General features: G+C 39.3%; 1 protein-coding gene across 1 annotated transcript in view; it reads right to left on the reverse strand.

Moving 5' to 3' along the window:
• The window catches only part of CAMKK1 (calcium/calmodulin dependent protein kinase kinase 1), a 1,557,316-nt gene that overhangs the window by 407,095 nt on the left and 1,123,035 nt on the right, over positions 1-27,186 (reverse strand). The window contains exon 7 of the mRNA XM_044082102.1: positions 25,332-25,465. Coding sequence (XP_043938037.1) covers positions 25,332-25,465 — 134 coding nt within the window. The remainder of the gene's footprint in view (positions 1-25,331; positions 25,466-27,186) is intronic.

Consider the following 27,186-nt stretch of genomic DNA (forward strand, 5'->3'; position numbering starts at 1 on the left):
TCTAACATTGGGTTCAGATCATACATCATTCAATGATCTGAACTATTATAAACCTCGCAATGTCGAGTCCTGGAATGCGGAAACTGAATGACTGAAAATCGTGACTTATATATACTAAGTCCAAGATTGCTGTTTCTCAGAATATTCCCTTTTCTCTGAGGTATAGCAATCTTAGAGCTGGTATATATAAGTTTGGGGGATATGAAGGACTTATCTACACATCAGGGGTGCAAAGGTGCTTTGTACTGGCCATAACATATTTGAAACACCACACAGGTGTGCAGTAGCAAACCCTGCCTTCACCCACTAGTCAGTCATATCCTCTATTAAGTTTGTATAAAGAAATGTGATATGATGTCCATTGGGGGGGGTACATCCCTCCCCACGACAGGACAGAAAGGCTTTTAAAAATGCATAAATGACAGCAGACTTTGTATATATGGTGGGGGTGCTGGGGGGGAAGAAATACCCTTGGTGTATATGAGCATTCCTCTCTTGCCATTAGTCATTCAATGTCACTCCCAAACCTGCGAGACAATGATGTGAGGTGCTTAAATTAAGTTATGGCTTGTATGTCAGCTTTATTCCATGGAAACAATAGTCACACTTTAAAGTTCTCAAAGTTGCTTCACGTAAATAACAGTAATCCTGTAAATGCACACTAATTTTGCAAAGTCAGACAATAATGGCTTAAAATAAGAAAAGAATAAGCAAGTCAGTTACCTTCTAAAGACATTCTCCCAAACAGTTATGGCAAAAAATGGCAGCACGTATTATATTTTCACTTTGCTCCATGGAAACAGAAGCCACAAATTTAAGTATTCCAAGTTTCTTCACATAAATCACAGGAATCCTGCAAATGCACAACATTCCTGCAAAGCCAGATAGTGACTGTTTAAACTGAGGAAACAAACGGGGTCAGTTATTTTCTCCAGACAGCTCCCACCTGCATCCAGTAGTTACAACTAAATATGACAGTCATGGATTGTATTTTTTTAGGATTAGGTCAATTTTAGGCTACCTTCTATGAAGGGTCATTTCAAGCCTAGCCAATACTTTTGGTCAGACTGAAACCCTATACCTTGTTTATACAAGATGAAGACTTTAACCGTTACGCCAAATCATGGAAATTATAATTTCATAGGCAAGTACTAGGCTAGCTGTCCTCACCATTTTAAGCCTAGCCAATTTCCCCAAACATAAGGATCAAACCTTGTACCTTGTGTCTGTGAGGTAAAAACTTTAACCATTAAGCCACCCATCCTTTCAGCTTTCCTCCTTGGAAACAGTAACAATACTTTGAAGCATTTCAGCTTTCCCGTGCACAAATCACAGTAATCCTACAAACTCAAAATAATGAGGAAAAAAACAGCCATTAGTCATACTCCATGAAAGACAGGCTAGCATTTTATGTACAACAGATTTTGCACCGGCAAACATTTTCTGAAAAGCACAGAACTGCACAATCTGGTATTTTTGACTGACTGTAACCCTTATTGGTTTACCAGAATAAAAAAAATATGAAGGACATGCCACTTAATCTCTCAGCACAAAAAAGAAATGGTGAGTGTGGGGGGGGTCAGGAACAGATTTGAAATATTGCTCATAGAATAATAGGTTTTGCATCAGCACTACACATAACACACATAGCAATGTCTCAACAACTAAGCACCTAAGGTAAAACATCTCAAAACCTAATGTTCTGGTCATAGGTGACTCAATAGTGAGACCACACCAAGGTGAACAAGGAGAAGGCCATGTTCAGCTGCCTGTCAGGTGCCAGGATCCATCAAATCACACACACAATCAAGTCGCTCAGCAAGAAGCACCATTATGACTGTCATAGTACATGTTAGTGTGAATGATTTGAGATGTACCTCTGGATGGTAAGTCCCTAGCCCTAAGCAGCATTCTACCTTCACCAAGGGTGATGCCACAATACAGACAAAAAATATTGATTTCAATAATTGGCTTAGCTTCTGGTGTCACTCCAGCGGGGGGGGGGGGGGGGGTCCAGTATTTGTGTGCCTGGGAAGATATGGTTGATATTCCATGCTGCTTTGCCAGTGATGTCCTTCACCTGTCTCCTCAAGGCTTTCAGATACTGGCAAAGAATGCCTCCCCCATAGTGCCTTTTTTTAGGCAATTTCCAAGCAACAACACGTCTGACATAAAGAAATCCACTAAAGGCAAACTCAGAGTCATGTTGCTTAATGCTAAGAGCTTAAACAGTAAACTGCACTCCCTGATAGCACCCTTCACCCTGGAAGATGCTGACATTTGTGCAGTCACTATGACTTGGTTCAAGGCAGCTGAGAGCACTCCGGTTGTACAAGGCTACAATACCTTTCAGATGTTCAGGCCCCAAAACGAGCATGAAAGAACCAGAGTTGGAGGTGGATCCATCTTCATTAAATCCAAATACAACATGAGACTGGTCAAACAGTACAACTCTCTTGAGCTACTCCAGGCCCAATTAAATATAGGTAAAATACTCCTCTATATCATACAGGTCCCCTACCATGAACCAGGAGAAACACACCAGCTACCTGAACTTGTTAGAGTCACTCAGTATACAGCCAAACACCTTGGTCATGGGAGATTTCAACTAATCTTCCATTGATTGGGTGACTTACATGAGCACAGACACAATCGCTATGAGGTTCCTGGACTTTGTTAATTCAGATGCCCTGGAGGAGTTGGTCTGGACCTCACAAGGGGATGTCCTGGACCTAGTGCTCACCAACATGGGAGGGTCACTGTACTACCCCCCTGTGTGTTGCCCTCCCTGGTAAGGTCAGACCATAAATCTGTCATGTTTGAAGTAAAGATAAAACCTGACACCACCACAGGAGTAAAAAAACTAAAAAAGTTTTCCAAAGCAAACAAATGCCTACTAAGTGATGGCATAAAATGTTTCAAAGTCCCTGCTAACATCGCCAACAATGACACCTACGCAGAGGAATACACAAATGCCCTATAAAGCTACTTAAACAAATGCATTAACTCAGCTGCTCCCAACAGGAACAAAACCAGGCTTTCCTGAAAAAAAATACCCTGGTGGACTAAGTTTAAATAAGCTATACTACAAAAGAAATAAACTGATATCTAAGAACAGGAGGGAACTTACTAAACAGAGGAAGAATTCCCTCCACAGCTTGAACTAGCAAATCAGATACCTTGTTAAGTCCTCTAAGGCTAGCTACAAGTTTAAATTAGCATCCCTAGCTAAAGACAATCATAAGACATTCTTTAGCTACGTCCAAAACCTAAAAGGGAATGCCCAGCTGTGTGACGAACTTGTACTCACACTGAATCTGAGGAATTTGCCAAACTGCTAGCCGAAAGATTTGACAATAACTTCCCTCCTGTCCCCATCAGACATACCACAAAGCATTCCTGACACCAATCCTCTACCGAGTATTTCCAAAGAACAGGTCATACAAGCACTCTCCAAGGCCAAAAACACGGCCACTATGGAACCAGATAACATCCTAGGGTGCTTACTAAGCAATCTAAAACAAGAATTAGTGGAATCACTCAGCACTCTAACCATAGCCTGAGAACTGGCTTTGTCCTGGCAGAGTGTAGAAAGTACAGTTGTGTACATTTCCATAAATGTAGATGTTCGAGTGTATTCACTGTTGCAGTCATTACATTTGGGTTATCCTGCTGGCAGGTTGCCCTCAGTCGGTCTGAATTCCAAAGTCTTGGGTCCTGCATCAGTTGCTGTTGCCTCTTTCCTGACGTCAGGTCATCCAGGGTATAAAAGATGCAGCCAATGCCATTTTATTTAGTTTTTCTTGCCCCAGATGTCAGGTACCCCCAAAAGGGTAGGCTAAAATTATGTAAATAAAACATACATGCACCAAAATAAGCTTTACCTTCATCTATAAGCAAATACACCACCTAGGTTGTATAGATTAGAGAAGTAAAGATAAGTTCCAGCAAAAATAAGGGGGATGGTGGGTGGGTAACCTGGACTGCAACAGTGAATACACTCGAACATCTACATTTATGATAAGTGTACATAACTTTACTATGTTCTTCGTGTTTCATTGTTGCAGTCATTACATTTGGGTTGAGTCCCAAAGCTATGGTTGGGGGGCTGGAACTAAACAGCATTAGGAGCGTCTATGAGGCCCTGCAGAACTGCAGTGGCAAAGCCTGCCCTGGATTTAGAGTAAAGAGGCAGATTGTAATGTTTTGTAAAGGTATGCACTGAACTCCAGGTAGCAGCCTCCAAAATGTCTTTCGTTGGTACTCCCCTTAGAAAGGCTGCAGAAGTGGCTGCATCTCTGGTTGAATGTGGCCTAATGCCCTTAGGCACTGGTTTGCCATGCTGTGAGTAGCAGAAACAAATGCAGTGACCTATCCACTTTGAAATAGTCTGCTTGGAGATAGCCTTTCCTTGTGATGCTGTGGCATATGCCACTAGTAATTGCTCTGTCTTTCTGAAAACCTTAGTTTTGTTCAAGTATAATCTAAATTGTCTGTGTACGTCCAAAGAATGCAGAATTGTCTCCCCCTTGTTCTGTGGATTTGGATAAAAAGTTGGCAAATGAATTGTTTGGTTAAGGGCTACACTGGATATCACCTTAGGCATAAATGTAGGGTTTGTTCTCAGAGAGACCCTGTCTGGATAGAAAATGATAAAGGGTTCCACAGCCATGAGAGCCTGTAGCTCTGAAACTTGTCTTGCAGAAGTTATTGCTAGGAGCAGAGCTGTTTTCCAAGATAAGACCCTTATGTTTGCAGTAGCAGCTGGCTCAAAAGGAGGTAAGGTGAGTTTTTCCAAGACATAATTGAGGTCCCATGCAGGTATTGGCATTCTCCTTGGAGGTCTTAAGTTTTTGGCTCCTCTGAGGTACTGCCTTAATAAAGGATGAGAAAAGAGTGGTGGCTCTGTATTGTAATGAGCCTAAATGGCAGAGCATGGCTTTTTAACTGATGAAAAAGATAGGCCTTTGTCCAGCATCTCAGTTAAATATTGCAAAATCTGAGGAATATTTGGGACAGCTGTATCAGTTCCTTGAGCTTGGCTCCAAGTGCAAAATCTCTTCCATTTCTCAGCATAGGATTTTCTAGTACTAGGCCTTCTGGCTTCTAAAATGACATCCATCACAGCTTTACTGAGAGGTGTAGTTTGTATGGCTACATTATTCACCATGCTGCCAGGTTTAGGGTCCTGAGTTGGCTGTGCAGAATCTGATTGTTTTGCTGGGACAGTAGATGAGGTATTTGAGGTAAGGTCCAGGCTGGGCATTAGGACAAGTTCCTTAAGATCAGACACCAGCACTGGTGTGGCCAGTCTGGGGCAATCAGAATAATTTTTGGTTTCTCCTGCCTGACCTTTAGGAGTACATCGGGGAGGAGAGGTAGTGGAGGAAAGGCATATATTGATAGGTTTGTCCAGTTGAAAGATAAGGCGTCCACTTTCCATGCTTGTCTGTGATAAGTCCTTGTGCAGAATCTTTTTAGTTGATTGTTTTGAAGGGAGGCAAATAGAGCTATGTCCGGGCGTCCCCATTTCATTGTTATCATGCTGAAGACTTGTGGATCCAGATGCCACTCATGAGGATCCATGAGGTTTCTGCTTAGTTCATCTGCCAGAGTATTTTCCTTTCCTGGCAGGAATTGTGCATGCAGATGAACTTGGTAAGTCAATGCTGTGTCCCATAAAGCCATGGCTAGTCTGCACAGGGGATAAGAATGAGTGCCCCCCTGCTTGTTTATGTACCACATGATCATGGTGTTGTCTGTCTTTATCAGTAGTTGTCCCAGATGAAGTAGGTCCTTGAACGTTGTCAGGTCATTTTGAACAGCTAGCATCTCTTTTTGATTGATATGTAGATGCTTTTGGTTTGTGGACCAGGTGCCCTGAATGCCTCTTCCTGCCATGTGTGCCCCCCCAGGCATAATCTGATGCATCCGTTGTTAGGCTCTGCCTGGCTGGGGGGAGTGAGAATAGCTGTCCCTTGTTTTGGTAACAAGCCTTTGCCCACCATTGAAATTCCTGTTGCAGGCAGGGAATTAAGGAGTAATCATTGTTTCCAGACTGTAGCAATGTTGTGTCCAGACACTTTTTAGGTACCATTGAATTTTCCTCATATGCAGTCTTGCATATGGAATTAGTAAGATGCAGGATGCCATGAAGCCCAAAGCCTGCAGAATATTTTTTGCAGATAACTGGGCCTTTGTTGCCATTTCCTTGAAACAGGTAGTCAGTTGCCTTTGTTTGTCTGGAGTGAGATAAGCCATCTGGGCAGTTGTATTTAAGCTTGCATCCAGGAATATTATCTCTTGAGAGGGTACTAGTTTTGATTTATTTTTGTTGACTGTGTACCCTAGGCATGTTAAAAGTCTTATCACAAAAATCAGATGCTGTAGTAGAATGTCCTTGTTCTCTGCTTGTATGAGGCAGTCGTCCAAGTAAGGATATATTTGTATTCTTCTTTGTCTGCAGTAAGCAATTACTGGTGCCAGGCACTTTGTGAAGACCCTGGGCGCAGTAGATAAGCCAAAGGGCAGTGCAGAGAATTAGTAATGCTTTGAGCCAGCCTTGAATCTGAGGTATCATCTGCATGATTGTCTGATTGGGACATGTAGGTATGCCTCTTTTAGGTCTAAAGTCACTAGCCAAGCCTTGCTGCCCAGCATGGGCAGAAGCTGCTGTAAGGTCAACATCTTGAATTTTGGTATGTCCAGGAAAGTGTTTAGAATAGATAGGTCCAGTATTGGTCTCCATGCTTTGTCCTTTCTGGATACCAAGAACAGTCTTGAGTAAAATCCTTGTCCCTGCTCTCGCTGTGGCACTTGTTGAATAGCCCTCATGTCCATGAGAGCTGTGACTTGTTTTTGAGCCTCTGTCCATTGATTTTTTGGCACGGTTGAACAACTGTTTGCCCTTGACAGGGTATGGAAATTAAACTTGTAGCCTTGTGACACTATGTCTAGAACCCATTTGTCCTGGGTTATAATGTGCCAATTTTGAGAAAAAAGTGCTAGTCTTCCCCCTAAGGGTGCTTCCAGAAGATAAGTGCTTGGTGCAGGCAGGGGGAAGTCATTGGGACTGTTTCCTGTATGGTTGTGATTTCTTGTCTCCACCTTTGGAGGTAGAAGCACTCCACTGCTTAGATGTGTAGGAACCTTGCGGCTGTGATCTGCCTCTAAGGTGTTTGGATCTGCCCCTTTGAGGTCTGTCTGAGACTGGAAAGGACCAATTTTTTGTAGGCCAGTGTCTGCTAAATCTAGGTGGCTGTACCTGTAAGAAATCATTGACCGTTTGCATAGATTTAGCTTTGTCCTCCATTTTCTTTAACACCTCTTCTGCCTTAACACCAAAGTATCATGTTGTAAAGAAGCATTTAATAATTTTGCTTTAACATGGTCAGGCAGAATTTGTTCCTTTAACCAAGCATGCCTCCTAATGACAGAACTCGTAACAGCGGCCCTGCAGGTGGCCTCCAGAGAATCAAACCCACATTGCAAAGTATGCTTTCCAACTTGTTCAGCTGCATGTAATAAATCCTGCATTTCTTTGTTTTCTGCACATTCAGAATTTGCCATAATTTTCTGTTTAGGCAGTGTCATGATATATTGCTGATATTTGAGCATATGAAACTGGCAATTTAAGGCCCTTATAGCCAAAGCAGCAGATGTGTAAATCTTTTTTCCCCATCTATCCAGTGCCCTAGAATCCCTGTCAGAGGGGGTAGGGTTTTTTGCAGTAGAAGCCTTGACCCCTTTCGGACCCAGAGAAATAGTTTGTGGGTCTGCAGTAGGGTTTTTGAAAAGGAATTTATGAGAGTCAGGGACCCTGTAGTATCTGTCCAGCTTAACAGGATCTGGAGGTAAAAAGTCAGGGGTCAGACTAGACTCCAAGAACATATCATCTACTATGTCTAACACAGGTGGAATAGCTAGAGGCCTGTATTGAGGTAGTAAATGAAAGTCTCTGAGCCTTTTCTTTGATTCTGAAAAATCTTGGCTCTCCCAGTGGAAGTGCTCCCTCATGGTATGCAAGGTTTCCCCAAAAGAGTAGTCCTCAGGAGGAGAAGCTGAAGGAACTGATTCTTCAGCATCAGAATCCTCATAGGGGGAAGAGAATATTCCTGATCAGAAGAAATGGAAACCTGATCTGAAGATTCATAGTCTGTCTCTTGCCTAGGCCTCTTATCAGGAGGGGGATGGGAACCCCTGATCAAGGTAATTAAGTCTTTGGCCATTTTGAGCATCTGTTTTTTGGGCATGGAGGCCTGTCCTTGTGGCTGGTGAACTTGCTTCTTTGTCTTTAAAGGTGTTTTAGTCTTTGTCTTTGAAGTCAGTTTAATATATAATTGTTTAGGTCTGAATACACCCTCAGAAGCCGATGACTGCTCAGCAGCTCCGGACCCATCTGAGGGAATAATCTCCGAGGCTCCAATACCTTGAGTTTCCTGCTGCCTGGGTGACTCCACATGGAAGTCGGTAGTGGCCTATGACTCTAAAGTAGCAGCTGTTAGGGGCTGCGAAAGCGCCTCACTGAGAACCTGAGAACCAGCGACTTGCTTAGGAGAAGCTTCTTCGTCGGTTTTGGACCTCGGTTGCCTGTCTTTTTCTTTGCATTTTTTGCGAACTCCGGTAGTCAGATGACTATCCGATGACATTGTATAATTAAATCTTCGCCCAAAATAGCTTAATGCTTAAGGGGATATGCTAAACATACAGTTTGTTCAGCTATGCAATGGACCAAAAATCAGACTAGGGATACACTATTACAGTATCGTAAACATTATAAGCAGACTAATCAGGAGATTTTGAGATTTGTTACTACATATGGCAGGAATACTATGCATCTTTTGGACATTGTGGATAAACATTGGAACATACTTAAATCTCACACTCTATTAGAGGACCACTTGGGGGATAGGTGTTCATTTTCGTACAGAAAGGGTAAGACACTGGGATCCCATTTCTCTTATTATAAGAAAATAACACCAAGGGATGATGTTTTTCATCAGAGAACCTTAATGGGTGAAAAATTAGTTAGATCATATCCCTGTGGACATTGTAGTTTTTGTAACTATATATTCAAAACCAAAACATTTACTAGTAGGAACACTGGACAGTTATACAATATTTGTTGTTTTGGTAATTGCAGTACAGATTGGATTGTCTATCCTGCCACATGCACTTGTCAAGCCTTCTACATAGGTCAGACATCCAGACAGTTCAGGATTAGAATATCTGAACATTTGGGTGATATTAGGAATGCTAGGGTTTCCAATGCCTTATACAGACATGCATTGAATCATCCCACTGCCAAATTTTCATTTAGCATTATACATAACATCACAGGCAATCGGGCTTTCAAAACTGGATGGCATGAAATTCTTAATAACAAGGAAAGAAAATGGACAGTGAAACTTGGGGGTCTCTTTTCCCCTGGACTTAATGATAAATTGTGATATTTTCTTTATTATATTATATTTATGTGCCAGATTTACTGATGCAGGAAATTCATTATTAATACACATACTTTTTGTATTTACAGGTTTGTGTATTGACTAATTATAATACTTTTATTCCATGACAGGAAGTGATGTCATATTACCTTACTGGAAAGGGTTATTTAATGTTGGGCTTTTCCTTTATTTCAGTGTTACTCTACTGATGAAAGCTATGTGCTGAAACTGGTCTAGTTCTCAGCTTAATAAAGCTCTTTCAGCTCATCATTGGTGCTGGCATTTTCATTTTGGTCATACAAGAATGAAAGTCCTTATGAGGTATTTGCTTCCCACAAGAAATACGATTATTAACTTTTTCTGACATCGGTCTGGAGCAAGAAAAAAGTTTCCCCAATGGGGTACTTAGCTTTTAATGAAGATTTCGGGTCTGAAACTTGAACATGAAAATCTCAGGAGTCAGACGACTGGCACTTGCGAACTGCTTCTTCTTTGGGCACCGCACGGCAAGAAAGACTAAATAAAATGGCGTCGGCTGCATCTTTTATAACCCGGATGACCTGACATCAGGGAAGAGGCGACAGCAACCGATGCAAGACCCAAGACTTTGGAATTCAGGCCGACTGAGGGCAACCTGCCAGCAGGATAACCCAAATGTAATGACTGCAACAGTGAAACACGAAGAACATCAGCAACAGTAATCGCCTTGCATAAATGGGGGGGAGGGGTCCATCAACTGACCCTGGGAACTATCAACCCATAAGTCTAACCAGCCTTATCTGCAAGGCTATGGAAAGAATCATCATGGACCTTCTCCACAAGGACATAGGTGACCTTCAAACCCTTGACCTGACCCAGTTTGGGTTTGTCAAGGGTAGATCTTGCTTATTAAACCTAGTGGACACCAAAGCCCTGGATGAGAGGAAAATAGTACATACTGCCTATCTTGATGTAGCCAAGGCCTTTGACACAATCCCCAGTTCAGGTATCATACAGAAACTCTCCTAGCTGGGGATTAACACATACATTACTAGATGGGTAGCAAACTGGCTCACCAACAGAATGCACACTGTCAAAGTTGGGGAGTTTACCTCTACCAGTAGACCAGTTACAAGTGAGGTACCACAAGGATCTGTGCTGGGCCTTCTACTGTTTGGAATCTATTTCTCTGAAGTCCAGGTGAAGGTAGATAGCCTGTGGCTTACCAGGTTTGCAGATGACGTAAACTGGGCACAATCATAGAGTCCCCCATCAATGCTAACATATTACAGAAAAGGCTGACACAGAAAAATGATTGGTGCCACACTCATGGACTAAAACTTAACAAAAAAAAATGCCTCATTATCCCCTTTGGCAAAGAAATATACCCATTAATTATGATATAGATAGCACCCCTCTAAGCTCAAACTCAGTGGTGTGAGACTTACAAACACAGTTTAATAGCAATCTCAACTTTGATTACAATGTGTCCGTAGTGGTAAGAAAAGCATTCAACACTGAGTATCTTATAAATAAGAGCATCACATCCAAAACAAGGGAGGTTATAACTCCACTGTACTTGACATTATCAGACCACTAACTTGAGTACAATGCTCCCTTCTGTATGTACCTTGCCAGACACCTGCAGCAACTGGAGAGACCACAAAGGTTTCTAACCAAGAGAATCCTGGGCCTCGAAAACATGACATACACAGAGAGACTGAAAGCCCTGTCACTGTACTCTGTTTCATACAGGCTGCTGAGAGCTGACCTGTGCCTGGCCTAGAGAGCAGTCTAGGACCTTGCCCTAATGGAAATGCTGTACATCTACAAGTCAGACAGGATAACAATAACTCGCTCCAGGGATCTCAACCTAGCCTGTGACCTTAACAGAGCATGCTGGAGAGACAGATATATCTCCCAACAATTGCTGCTCCTCTGGAATAAGCAGAGCTCCTCAATGACCCTATTCAAGCCCAACCTTGACAAATGGAATGGTGATTATAAATTCACCCCAGGAGTGGCACCTATGTCCCTCATGGACAGGGGCAGTTGGTGCTGATCACAGAATCACTCAGCTAACAACAACCATCTAAATGTGGTCAATAAGGGTGCTCGGGTTATTACATGGCTAGGCTTCTAAAGGCTCTAGGGCCATTAGCCTAGTACCCTCCTATGAACCTATGAACCTATTAAATAAGCAAAAACACTGTTCTTTTACAGCAAAGCCTGGTGTTTTTGCTTATATGACCATATCAGCACTGTTTGAGAGAATAAAATGCCTACATCCTCACCCCTTCCACTTACATGGTCTTGAGTCAGACTACTGTTGAGCATGTTGTAAAGAAGGAAAAAAATGTACAAATACAAAGAAAGCAGAGACATCTACCACAATGCAACTTGTAGAAACATATGTGGCTGCTCATAGTAGCAAAGGGCAAAAGATACCCAGATAGTTCCAACAGTAGTAGGAGCAACGGGTCTTATAAAGAACAGTCTACAATCATATTTGGAGATGTTAACAATACATGTAACTCTGTATGAATTGCAGAAGGAGTCATTACTGGGCACATTGCGAGTGCTTCGAAGAGCACTTTTGGCTGACATCAAAAAGTGAAATAATACTAATTTCATGAAGTTTAATCGTACTTTGACTTAGGAATGGGGTCCATTCCCATTATGGTATTAGAAACCAAAAGATTTGGAGAAATTAATAACAGCAAAGGAACTAAAAGTACCCCAAAGTGGGCTGTTTTCTCCATAGGACAATAAAGCAAATATCAACAGATTAAAAAGATAGTCTGCGCAGCAGCAGCAGCAATTGCAGACACATTTCATCTTTTATTCACAATACATAGCTAGGTTTTTGTTATCTATTTAAACACGGACATATCTGGGGAATTTCTTATCTGAAACAAGTCAGCTTCAACTGAAAGTCTTTGAAACATGCTATAGTATACAAGACTGTGAGCAGGTCACCAATCATAATGCATTTATTATGTGTTTGACACATGGACACCAAGAAATGTTACCATTGATCACACATAATTTAGGGCTATGATCAGACACCGGATCATAATTTTTTGTAGTGCATGGAGCTTTATGTGCTCCGTGTACTACTAGTTATAGTAAAAAAAGAAAAAAATGCGAAGTGTTTTGCTGGTTTTCAAGACCATAAAGCACTTAGACACTTAGCAATCACTGTCAGAAAGGCAGTGTGACACACAATCCCTTACGTTTACACTCACCTTCCATGCTTCTGAACTGTCCAGACTTTCACAGAATGTCCAGATTTTTGCCTCATATGTTGTCTGTTCCTCATAGTATGTGGTTTTCAGACACTGGGGATTGACAACACTTCTCAGAAAAACAACAGTTACATTTCTCATGAAACAAAAAACAATTACAAGACAGGTATATACAGTAAAGTATTTACATCAACAATTATAAGTCTATACAGTTGATCCAGCTGTAAAAGCTTGCAGAAGTAAATGGATTGATACTGCAGAAAGGAACCATTATTATAAAGAAGTTTAGTGTTCTTTCACTTCACTAAAGAAAGGTTTGCAAGGAGTTCAAGACACATGTTTTGAATAGATGTATGTATGTATAGACATAAGTTATACAATTATTTAGGAAGGGAGATTTTAGTATTGTATACATTTGTAAACAGTTCAAGGATACAATGAAGTAAGTTATACAATTATGTAGGAGGAGATGGGAGATAGTAGTAGTCTGTAGGACGAGAGTGGCAATAGCATATCATCACGGTTTAGGGTTGGTTCTATTTAGGCTACGTATTCCAAATTGGTGCACCTAGAAGGTTTATAGTTTAGATATGCAGGTGATGCATGAGAGGGGTAGAGCAGTGAATGGGGGCAGTCAGTAAAAGAACAAGATGAAAAGTGTTGTTTAAGGGGGGGTGAAAAGGGATGTATTGATTCAAGTGCAGGAGGGAAAGTTGTTAAGGCTGTAATGAGTCAAGCAGAGGAGGGCAAAAGGTTAGTGATAAGGGTCTATAAGGTACTGTTTTGCCAAGTTTCTGGTGGATTTTTTTAATTGTTTGAAGAATATGTTGATCAAATTTAAGACTGTTATCTATTACAATGCCCAGTCACTTAGTCTGTGGTACTACCTCAGTTTTAGTACCATCTGCAGATGTAATCAAGAAAGAGTGTTTTTAAAGGACATGTTGTTTTTGGGTGAAAAGCATCAGTTTTGTTTTATTGGAATTAAGGAGTAGGTTTGAATTTTTCAGCCAGGTGTCGATTGAAGAGAAAGAAATTTGAGTGATTTCTTGTAGTCTGGATATTGTGGAGACTGTACATATTCATGTCAAATTTTCTGCACATTGTACTATATTTGCTTGGTGTATGGCACGGTGAAGCTTGTTTATAAAAACATTTAAAATAAGGGGTCCTAGAATAGAGCCTTGAGGGACCACCTTTGGTAACTGGAAGAGAGGAAGAGATGTCTTGCTGCCACTTGACTGTTGCTTTGTCGATAGACAACTAAGGAACCATTTAAAGGCGGATGGAGATTGGCCTATAGAAGAGAGTTCAGCAAGTAAAGTGTTGGTGTGATACAGTGTTGAAATCTTTGTATAAGTCTAGGAACACAGTTGACACTAGGTTACCATTGTTCCTATGCTGGTTTATAGTGTTGGTGACATGAAGGAGAGCAGTAGTTGTGCTGTGGTGGGGGTCTGAAACCATGCGTGTTTCTGAGAGAAGATTATCTGAATTCAGGTGATGTAGAAGCTGAGCATGGATACATTTTTCAAGTATTTTTGACAAGGGGCAGAGAACTGCAATGAGCCTGTAGTTATTACACCCTGTACATGTGCCACCTTTGTATAAAGGTATAATAATGGATTTTTCCAGATGAAAGGAACATTTTTTGGATATGGATTTATTTATCAATATAGAGACTGAAAACGTAGTTAAATCTGCAGCCATTTTTAAGTAGTCTGAGGTGAGTTGGTCAGCACTAGAGTGGTTGGTTTTAGCTTATGTAGCTTTTTACTGGTGGAAGTAAACACTGGGCTGAAATCAAACAGATGAGGAAATTAAGCAGTGGCTGCTGGTTCTGAGAGAGTAGTGGATGTATTACTGTTTGTGAAGGACAATATAGTCTCTTATAAAATAGTTGTTAAATTGTATGGGAATTGAATCAATATTATTGTTGGATGTAGGAGGGGGTGGTGGTAATTTTGCCTGGATATAAAGTTGCTTATGGATGTCCAGAAGAGTTTTGGGTTGTTTTGATGTTTACATTGCAGGATGTTATGTTTGCTTGGGTTGTTTTGATGTTTACATTGCAGGATGTTATGTTTGCTTGGGTTGTTTTGATGTTTACATTGCAGGATGTTATGTTTGCTTGGGTTGTTTTGATGTTTACATTGCAGGATGTTATGTTTGCTTGGGTTGTTTTGATGTTTACATTGCAGGATGTTATGTTTGCTTGGGTTGTTTTGATGTTTACATTGCAGGATGTTATGTTTGCTTGGGTTGTTTTGATGTTTACATTGCAGGATGTTATGTTTGCTTGGGTTGTTTTGATGTTTACATTGCAGGATGTTATGTTTGCTTGGGTTGTTTTGATGTTTACATTGCAGGATGTTATGTTTGCTTGGGTTGTTTTGATGTTTACATTGCAGGATGTTATGTTTGCTTGGGTTGTTTTGATGTTTACATTGCAGGATGTTATGTTTGCTTGGGTTGTTTTGATGTTTACATTGCAGGATGTTATGTTTGCTTGGGTTGTTTTGATGTTTACATTGCAGGATGTTATGTTTGCTTGTCATGTTCTAGTTGATATTTTGTCCTATTCCTTATTTGTCTGAAAAACTGAAATGCCTTTTTATGTTCTATTTTTGTGACACTTTCCAGGATTTGTTACGTTGTTGCATTAACTTCTTAGTTTCTTTTGTTAGCCATGATGCAGGGTTGGATCTGACCCTTTTAGTGTGTACTGAGACAGGATTACTGAGAATTTTTAGGAATATCACACTGAATGAAGTGTTAGACAGCAGAGTCTAAGGACATCGTTTTTAATACTTTCCAATTATATTCTTAAGAATGTGATACAAGTGTGTTTGTCAAAGTTTTATGAGTCTTGAACTTGGTTATAAATTATATGTTTATTTTGGATATTGTAAGTTCTGAGAGCGTATGTAGGTTGATGTTGATGGTCACTTTGACTGGAAGGCTACTTAGTAAGAATCCAGTCTAAGATTGATGGCCTACCAGTGTTTTTTGGACTCTCATGGACAAAGACCTGATCTAGCAACTTCTGTAAATGTCTGTGATTTCTTGTACACAAATGCCAGTCCTTTCCTGAAACAATGCATGAATTCTGACTCTGGTAAAAATCCCACATATTTAGTTGTAATTGACATTTCTACCCCATATTCTCATCTGATGTCATTCTTACTCCCACCATTTCTTGTAGATCTGCTACATTTCTGGGACCTTTATCATAATACTGCTTCTGTTTCATCTGTCCTTTCCTTAACACCTCTAAAGCTATTTGCTTTCTGGAACAAGTTAACTGAAAAATGTTAAAAACTTTCATCTAAACCTTGTTTTCATCAACAACTCTAAAGATGGCAAACCTACATACTGAAGAGAAGCATTTAAGTCAAGATGTATGTCCACTTGATCTGATTTATCACATTTTTTATTATATTTTATGTTTTTCACTGTTTGGAGCATACCTCTCAACCTCTTAGTCAGCAATATGCAATAATCTAACTAGCTTGTACTATACTTGCAAATCATATTTCTGAAATGTCAACATTACAATTTTGCAGGGACTCTACACAATGACTTTTTCAAAATGTTTTATAACAGTTTATGGAATATCACCACTTTAGCATCTCGCTTCTACATGTAATCATAAAACATTTGATAGCCAAACATTTTAGCCAACATTTTGTCCTCAGGCTGTGCATATCTAATATGGTCTGTCAATACTCCAGGCATGCACACAACTACTCTGCCTACTTGCAGCAGTACTGATTCTGGCTTCTATACACTTAAAGCATTGTCAGTTATACTGCATTAAAATATTTAAGCATAGACATAATTACTTATCACTTTAGTAAATCAATGCTCTTAGTTTGCTATTCAGTCCAGCTCCAAATCATATCTTGTTCATGCAGCTTTTATGAAGTACAGTTATACTTGACAAGTGCAGAATAAGTTTAGACAGGACCTGGATATATACCAGATTTGAGTTTTTCTAATCGTCACACTCAAAAACAGCCTCCTGCACGGGGAATGTTGCACGGCACCCAAAGGCAAACGTATTCAAACAACAAAACAGAGCCAGCAAACTTGATACAGATCCGATAAAATATGAAATTCTTTATTCCTAGATTCCTTATAGTAACATCATAACAAATATTCAGACCGGTTTCGGCTGGCAAAAAAGCACAGCCTTCTTCAGTGAAAAACAGAACCAGAATGATGTTACAATTTAAATAGTATAATAGACTCATCTTATTGGTTCTCTTCAAAACTGCTCATTTAGTCCAGGTGGAAAAAGTGCACCTAGTTCTGTAATTCATTTCTTTTCTTTAGTATCTAACATTGAGTGCCATCCTGTTTTATTAAATTTAGTACCCTTGACCAAATCAATCACAGTAAAAGAAAATTTGGCAGTTATATGTTTCAAAGTATGTTTGTACAAAGCATTGTTAATTTTTCTATTTTTAATATTGCTCACATGTTCAGAGATTCGTAATCCCAATGGATGAGATGTCTGGCCAACATAGAAAGACCCACAACTACATGTGGCCAGATAAACAAGCCAGTCACTGCTGCAATTTGCAAAAAATGGAATATCATAAACCCTTGAGCAATTCCTGCTAGTAAATTCTTTGGATTTTGTAATTTTGTCACAATTGCTGCAATGACCACAGGGGAAACACCCAACAAGAGGTTCCCCAGTCATGGTAGTTTGTGAAAAATGTACATTCCTTTCATTATGTGTATGTTTATAATGATTAAAACATGATGCCAATTTTTTTCCTTTGCGGAATGAAAATAAGCATCTATCCGGTAATATGTCTGATAGTTCTGGTAGGCTTAGTAGGATGTTGCAGTTCCTCTGGACACTGTTGATGAGTACATCTGAGTTCCTAGCATACATTGTTAAGAACCTGATCGGCTGTGTAGTCTCCTGATCCCTAGAGTTATAGGTTAACAAGTCCTTCCTAGATAAGGTGTTGGCCCAATTGCTGGCCTGCAGAACATGTCCCATAGCATATCCCCTAGCTCGAAATCTGTTGGTGAGATCGCGTTTGATTTTTTGGAAGGTATCATCTTTGGAACAGATGCGCCTCATGCGTATAAATTGGGATTTGGGTATGTTTTTAACAATATGTGGTGGATGAAAGCTGGATGCATGTAGAACCATGTTGTATTCAGGATATTTCCTGAAAACCTGTGTACTTAGAGTATCATCTGGTTGTCTTGTTATTAACACATCAAGAAAAGTTATTGTGTCAAGATGATAATTAGCAGTAAACTGTAAACCCCATTTATTGTCGTTCAAATACGAGACAGATTCAGTTAAGTACTCAACATCGGCCCTCCACAACATCCAGCAATCATCCAAATAACGTCTCCAGATGTCAATTTCCGAAAGATATATATTATGGCTATTGTTATAAATAATGTGATCCTCAATATACGCCATAAAAAGATCCGCATAGATGGGAGCAAAAGATGCTCCCATTGCTGTACCTTTAATCTGCCAAAAACAAATGTCTTGATAAAAAAAGATGTTATTAGTAAGGACATGCTCTGCAAGGCCAACAAGAAAAGAGTTGAAATCTGATTTGCCTAACATACAAGGCCATGTCAAACCCAGATTTGATGAATATGCTTCACCTCAAAAAATCTAGATCCATCAGAGCCACAAGGGCAGGAGACTTAAACCTTGACACGGCTATTAATAGGACGTGCTGGAGGGATAGATTCATCACCCAAAGACTCCCTATGCTGTGGAACAAAATCCCGGTACATGTGAGGCAGAGTACCTCGCTGGCCTTGTTCAAGAGAAATCTTGACCAATGGATGGGAGATCACAGATATACCCCAGGGATAACCTCAGTGTCACTGCTCGACAGAGGCACAGCAAAATAATGGGTATAGTTCCCCATACTAAAGGGGTGGCGTAAGCCACAAAATGATGGGCTAGGCTTGTAAATGCCCTCGGGCAGATAGCCTAGTATGAACCTATGAACCTATGAACCTATATAAATGTGCCTTATTGAGCCAATGTGTCAGGGCTTCCAAACCCACCTCATGTAGAATATTGGTATACAGAGAACTTACATCAAGTGTACACATCAGCCAACCCGGTTCCAACTGTGTATCTGATATAATATGTAGGAATTCAGTTGTATCCTGTAAGCGAGACTGAACATAAATTAGTAAAGGCTTGAGATATCTGGTGAAAAATAAAGATAATGGTTCAGTAAGATATCCACGGCCAGAGACTATTGGTCTGCCTGGTGGGTGGACGGGATCCTTGTGTATTTTTGGAAGAAAATAAATATATTGCTTAGTAGGATCCTGAATGGTTAGTTGTTGAAACACAGAAGTAGTTATGATTCCAGTATCTCTAGCATTAGTAAGGAACTCATCAATCTGTTTCTTGAATCTATATGTTGGATTTAAGCACATTCATAGTATCGTCTATCAGATAATTGTCTCCTAGCCTCTTTGTCATAGTCCGACCAATTCATGACAACAACTGCGCCACCTTTGCCTGCTGAAATAATAACTATATCCTTATTTTGTTGTAGTTCAAGAATAGCCTGTTTTTCACTAGATGACAAATTACTGGGTTTGAAATGAATTCCAGAGCTGGTAAAATGTAAATCTTTGAGAATGGTGCTCTGAAATAAATGTACCATAGATTACATCGGAGGGAGATATTTTATTTTGTATCGTATCATATCAACCAATTGGTTAATGACAGTTAAAACTGTAGATTGTATAAAAAGATTTATAAGTATAAGAAATCGGAAATTATGAAGTCATTGTTAGTTACATTAGACCCAAACATGAGTATGGAATAACGATATAGAAACCTTATAAGAAAACAATCATGAATAAACCGGGAACAGTACAGTGGAGATATACCAATGGAATCCATGGATGTGAAAATTTAAGTTATTATGCAAGACTAAAATATCTGAAGTTGTACAGTGTCTCATATTCATATTTAACAGGATGTTGTTGCTTTCTTCTTTTACCTTTTGTCACTGCTGCTTACGTTTCTCTGCCGCTACATCATCTGATACTTTTCCACATTACCATTCTCAGCACTTCCAAATAAGTTATCTGCCATCTCACTCCATGAAACAGCAGAACTGTCACCTGAATCATCCTGTTAAATTATTTTTAACAGACCATCATCTGCAAGTCCTCCTGATCCTAGTTCTATTATCTGCCCCACTTCAACAGACCCATTTACTTCCTTATCCATGGAGATAGCTAAATGCTGCTCATTTGAAATTCACTTTTCACCTCCAAACTCTCCTTAGCTTTTCTCCTCCTCCATGCTACTGCTTCCTTTAGGCCTTTTCCTTTCTGCTGCTGTAGGAGTCCTCTGGCACCATCTAGCAGCTCCAAAGAACAGGATAAATTCACCTGATGCCCTGGACAAATTTATCCTGCTAGTAGTATAAATACCACCTAGAGTCTCCCCTGAAAAGAGGCCACTAGCCTGGTGGTACTAACCTTATCAACAAAGGATAAATAAAATAACATGCATTTATTTAAATAACATTTGTTCCAGGTTTAAACATGCGGTGAAAAACAATGATGAGATTGAGGTATTACGGTGGAAAGGGTTAGAAGATTTTGGAAGAGGAATACTAGTATCACTTTTTCATTCTTTAGGTACAACTCCAACTGAGAGTGAAAGGTTGGAAAGGCTGAATTTATGTGATATACTGGCTGATTTTTTTTCCATTAAAGTGAGGTTAAGAAGATTTGTTGGGAATTTTGGTGAGAAACTTGTATAATTAATTGGTATAAATTAAAGCTGAATGCATGATAAGGTGAATCTTCTGGTGAGATACAGACTGAAAGTTAATTAAGCTTTGTCCTATCAGTCTTTGATTTTGGTCCAAGTGATGTGTTTGGGGGTTGTCTAAAAGCATCTGTTGGTTGCTGGGTTCTGTGAAAATATTATTTAGCTGTTTTGGCAGCAATGTCTGTTATTATGGAGCCTTTTATACTAGCAATGATAAAGTGGGTTTTTGGAGGAGTTTCCAACTAGACTAGGTTTTGCCCCTTTGATACATTCACTGTCTGTCTGGAGGGAGCCAAGGACAATGCCTGCTATGAACTCTGTTTTCTAATAGAACACAGGAGCTCTTGCAAGGCTATCAGTAAATAGAAGTGTTGAAGATTAGTGTTGAGGTCAGTGAAAGAGTAAACAGGAATCTAGTTATGATTTTGCAGTCACAAAATAAGTAAAGTATCTTTTCTGGTGGGAAATTGTCATAACTTGATTATCTGTGATGGTACAGTAGGAGTGTTGAAAAGCTAGAATGAGATAAAGAGTGAGTAGTCAGATAAGACGGTAGAACACACCTGAGCAGCAATGCATGTGTGAGGATAAGTAGTGACTAGTAATAAGGAGACTTTGGACGGATGTGGGTAGAATATAGTTTAATACAGACTGAAAAGACTGAGTGCTTGCATTTTATGCAAAAATGGTCAAAAGAAACTTCTAAACTGAGGTCCACTAGTAGACCGAAGTAGCATTTAAAGATCAAGAAGGAACGGTTATCAAAAAGGCTATTAAAGAAAAAGAAAATAATGCTTGCAGTATCAGGATTTATACTAAACATATGGCAAATTAATATTTCCCACATTAGAGGATTTAGAAGTAATTGAGTTTGGGATTCAGGGGTATTTTGATTTGGAAGAAGAGTTGATACTATAGGCATTTAACAACATTAGTAGCTTTCCCCTTATTCCGTTTATATTTTAATTTTAACTCACACTTTACAGCTTTGTTCCTTTTCTTTCTTTATAAGTTCTTTCATGATCCTTTCTTCTAGAAATGATCTCATACTGATCTAGTGCTGAAAGCTTATCTTTTTTCTTCCTGAAAGACATAAGTATTTTTCACAGTATCTGCATTTTCAGCGTCAGTTTCTCCTCACAGCTCCTTCTTTTGAAGTCTTAGTATCAAACTATCACATTCTTTCTTCACTCTGTATTGTATATACCTGGTGTTTTATCATCCCTAGATGAGTTAGCAGTGTGTTCAATTACCTGGCATTTCACACGTGTTAACATTATGCATACCCTGCTTAAGAAAAAGTGTGCCGCTCCTCTACCTTCTTTGTAGTTTCTTATTTCAGTAAAAGTTAACTTCTTCCCAAGCCTAATCAATCACTTCTCGTATAGCATTTTGTCACTGCCTAGAAATCCTTGCTGCTTTTCTTCTCATCCATAAAAACACTATTTGTTTCAGACAACTTGATAGTGTCGTGCCATTTTCAATCCTGAACCCATTGGTCCACCCTGATACTGAAAATGGTAAACAAGATTTGAAACTGTTGAATGTTTCACAGTTACAGGGATAACTAGACCGGGCAGGAAAAAGTCAGTTTATTCTGACAGTATGTTCCAGGTATCCCCTTAGCTTAAAAGAAAAAAAAGAGTTTACAGTGAGAAGGTAGTGGAAGTGTTCTTTCCTTTATACTTCCCAAAGGTGTACATGTTTTGCAAATTAAGCTTCTGCTTCATATAGGAACTATCTCAGTCCCAGACACACATGGCCAAAAACCATATCCAGAGTGAAAGGAGTGTACTTATAGTCAGCTCCTGCATATGTCTGTACTGTAAGACAGTCAAATCTCATACCGTGGTTACCTGCACTGGAGGTACCAGTATCAGGACTCATTACTGTACAAAATAACCACATTTCATGCAGTGATTGACCCCAAAAGCAACCTAAGCTTTAGATTCTTCTTTTTTTTGCGGGGTGGGGGGATGAATATCAGCCAACAGCCCATGTTAATGGCAGCATAAATAGTTCCACAAAGCACATGGCTTTACATGAAATGAATCGTTTGCTAAGTGGTGGCCTTGATTGTGGGCACATAACAAAATAGCTTATGGCTACAGATGATGCACATATAATCATGGGTCTAGAGCTAGACAATCATATATTGATAATGGCATGAATAACAGCAAATAATATGTTACAGAGGAATAAGTGAGTAAATTGCAAGAAGCTATTATTGACCTTTGGGCTGAAATAGGGTTGCCACCTTCCTTCATGGCTTAAACCGGAGTAAAATCATGCCCCTTGCGTCACTTCTTCGGAACCAATTCTTCCAACTACACTTTCTATAATAATGCTATTACTATAAACACTGTTACAGAGGGGGTTTAGTACACTGGGGCACAACCCAATTCCACCTGATAGGCCTTTCATCTGCTCAGAATGAAGACATCCAATATGATGTTAGACCCATCCTCATTTGAATGGGGGGCCTTTCCCCTTCTCAGAAAGTGGACATCTAATATGATGTTAGACCCATCCTCATTTGAATGGGGGGCCTTTCCCCTTCTCAGAAAGTGGACATCTAATAGGATGTTAGACCCATCCTCATTTGGATGGAGATGCTCACAAGTAGCGTTTGGTAAGCCCATATGGCCAACCCTTGGAAGTCTTATGTGTTGCCAATATTCAATTACCTTAAAGACTGTTCTTTTTTAATGCATTTATTTTTTATCCTTTGATGACTGGATTAGTCCCACTAGTCTAGTAGCCTCTTTTCAGGAGAGAAGTGAGGTGGTACTTATATACCAGGGGAAATCTGGCCAAGGCATTTCTGAACCTCCCCTACTTGCCACTGTTGTGAGTGGGATCCGTTTTGCATGAATACTTCTTATTTCCATTCCAGACACGGATAGATGGACAGAGAAGGACATAATGGAGTAGTGAGAGAAATGGATGAAAAAGCCAATATTGAGACCAGAGAATACGGGAAGGATTCTGAGGAGATGTCTCAAAGAAATCTGTCTGATGGAAATGAGTCAGCAGATGATTGATATATAATTATAACCCTCCAGTTGGAGGGGGTTGTGTGTTGATTTACTTAAAAAATGGTAATGCAGAGTGAGCCAGAAAACAAAGGAGATGTTTTCTGGGGGGGGGGGGGGGGGCATTATGGAGAAAATACAAAAGGAGGATGCAGAAACAATCCTGAAGAATAGTGGTGAGTTGGAAAGAAAACGTATGCCGAGAAAGTAAAAAAAGGCCAAAGACAGAAGAAAATGAAAAATGGAAATTTGTGGTAAGGATTCAAAGTAAAAAAGACAAAGAAATGGAAAGGTATGAAGCGGGAAATTTAATAGCTCCTTTGTTTTTTCATTATTTAGTGACTTCAGTCCTCCATGATTTGCCAGAAAACTGCAAATTTTATGAAGAAAAGACAAAAAAACATGAGGCAATAATCTGTACATTCTATGGAAATCTGGACAGTTGAGAGGTCTGATCACACCTCAGAAGGATGCAAGTCTCCCCCCATAACTTCTGTATGAGTACACATGTCCTGAGGTTATAATGTGGCAGTCCCATATCTTGCCACACAGATTTACTAAGGGAAATAGCTACTTTTTCTCTGGGCTGCAGGAGTATTTTATCTTGCTTTCAAGTCAGGACTTCAGTTGGAAATATAAAACAAAAATTTTAACTGTGGCAGTAGTTGATCCAGTAGCAAATGCCAGTATTTTTATTATGTGTAAATACTTCTGGCTTTAACAACAGGTGTTTGAGTATGAGTAGTTAAAACATTTATAGGTAACATGTAGCACAGAATGTAAACTGAGTCTGCTCTATAGGAAGGCAAATAAACGTCACAGGCTGTGCTACTGTTAAGTATGACAATGGATGTCAGAGGTCTGAATACAGCTCATTAGCTGAGGCATCCAGTGAAATTAAATTTTTCCCTCATTAAACAGTACAAAATGCTACTTCATCAGCATGACAAAAAACTAAAACAAAACAGTGACTAAAAGCACTGCAGATAAAATAATATAATCATGGAAATGCTAAACTTTAAATCATGTCATATACCAGGGTAAATAAATGGCTTCTGGGGGACTTTTAAAAGCTAGACAGTGTGAATGATTCCCCTAACCATTGGGTGAAGATGTTCTACACGTGTGATGCCCGATAAGAGAAAAACCTGGTACTGGGGGTTCTCTAAGTACATGTTAAGCACCTCCAACAGCCCTAAGGAACAGGAATGTAGTACCTTCACCAGGCAGTACTGAACCACAAGGTCTTTATGAAAGTGCTAAGTAAACTAACAGCCTGATTTTTAAGGTAATATATGATCAATCTGTCAAGATAGTACAGACTCCACAAAACTGGCAAAATATGAAAGTAACTGGCACTTCTGAACCAAGCACCAGAATTCTGAAATAGCCACATGAAATAAAGCTCACTTGCTTTAAAAATTACTAATTCAAATAAATCAGGTTAAACCACAAAGGAGCATGTCAAAACAGATTTGTACTGATGATTCTGATATTTTTTAAATGAATCAATAAGTTCTGCTGTGTTATTCTTACAGCTGCATACAGCAATGGTGACTGGCAATCCTTACACTTTACTGGCACTGCTGACTGAACTACAGTGCCAGCTATTAACAGTGCAAAGTCAGAATCTTTATAGAGAAACAGTGTGTGACATTTGGTTCCAGAAATTAGATTCAGAATTATGGTTTACTGAAATGGATTAAAACTGTAAGATTTCAGATTCCCAAACACAGAGCCAGCCACCTGTTTTAGCATTTTAAGCACACGACAGAAAAACCAGAAGATAACAAGTATAATCTTGATTACATACCTCTACAAGCTTGACTATGTTGGGATGGTCTAATTTCTTTAAAATAGCTATTTCTTGGTAGACCCTTTCTAATGGGCCCAACTGCTTTGGCTGTTCACCAGAGGAAGACTTGGCTCCCCTTGGAGGAGGTCGTCCTGTGGGAATAAAATCATCTTTTAAAATCCAGAAAACCAAGACTATATTACATAGCAGTGTAAGCATAATAGCGACTGATCTTAGCAAATGGCAAAGGTGACTCTGCAATAAAGGGAAAATTATTACATGATTTGGAACCTGTTTATTATTTCCTTTTTTTCTGGCACTGATTCAGAATAGTTTGGAATTAAACAACTCAATACTGACTAATTTCCACCGAAAATTAAGAAGTCTGACAAACATGTCCTTGCATATTGTGCTTCTATTAAATATGCTTTGCCTTATTAGTAAATCTTCTTAATAAAAGCTGTGGTGACAATTTGGTTATTTTCTACACGTGAAACTAAAGGAAACACCATAACTGACTGTGAAGGACAAATACTTAACCTGTTGTATGTTTGTAGAACCCGTGCTTTCAATGAAAGGTAAAACTATGCAGCTCAATTTACAAATACATACAACGTATGATTAAGTCACACAAATGCAGGTAAAAAGATGATTACATCAGTTTGAGCAAGTGTAGTATCTAGAATGAATTTGCATCCCAGAACAGTACACAGAGATACAGTGTTGTTTCTCGAAGACCTAATATGTATGGTGACTGGGACTAAAAAGCATACACTCAAAACAGCTAATCCTATACTTAAGCGAAACCATCAGCTTGCTGCATTTTTCAAACATCCCATTACAGCTTTTCATTACCTTTTCAACAATACTAGAGGCTACATTCTTGAAAATAATAATCAAATACTCATACAATGACAGGCAGTCACAGAACATTCACAGGTTTACTTTTATTCCAGTATTAAATTGCACAAATCTCTTAATTAATTGCTAAAAGGCAAGTGGAGTATGCCTTAGGAATGCATGGCTCGGAGGAACATTGTATTGTTCAGTGTTCCCAGATATACAGGTACATAAAAGCCAGCCTCATGTTTCAGTCTTTCATTTTCCAATGAACCTACTCTGATCCATGCTACATGCACATTCAGACTATTAAAGTGATTTTTCCAATGTTAAGATATATATCACGACGTCAAGCGCCACGATGCATTTTTGCAATTGTCTATAGTTATGTATTTGGGCTGTTTTTTTTTTTTTTTTTTTTTTTTTTTTTTAATAAAAAGCTTTGTAAATTATTTATTAAACCATGGCCTAAATATATTTAGCATTTACAACTGTGATGTTAACTTGGGGCAAGGTGTGCTGCTTCCGTAGACTTATATGGGGCACCTTCACACAAGCACAATGGTGCCCTCATTATAGCCTATGAATACAGTCCATGTTTTTCCTACAGTGATGCCACAAAGGTTAAAGTTTACTGTTTTTTCTCAGTGATGTCAGTGTATGGAAATTATGCATTTTTAAAGTGCTTTTCTTGTTGAAATACAAAAAGAAAATATTCCCTAGTGGTTCAAGGTGCTGTTCGGCATTTTTCTGCCACCTACCGTGGTGCAAAGGTAAGAGTTACAAACACTGGAAAAACATTTTAACTAAAATATGTAGCAATTAATTCCTTATAACCATCTCTTTTAAATGATAATTAAGTTTCCGGATTCCTATCATTTTTAACTATTGAGCCTTAAACATGGCTTTTCACTGTAATTACTTATACAGCATTTTAAGTTTGCTGCGTTAATACTGATATGTAAATCAGCTTGGCAGGAGATATTGACAGAAAACTACTTTACTTACCATATTTAAATGTTTATTATATGTT

This window comes from Protopterus annectens, chromosome 9.part0 (assembly GCF_019279795.1).
Source record: "Protopterus annectens isolate FY-2018-M chromosome 9.part0, PAN1.0, whole genome shotgun sequence".
NCBI classification, from domain to species: Eukaryota; Metazoa; Chordata; order Ceratodontiformes; family Protopteridae; genus Protopterus; species Protopterus annectens.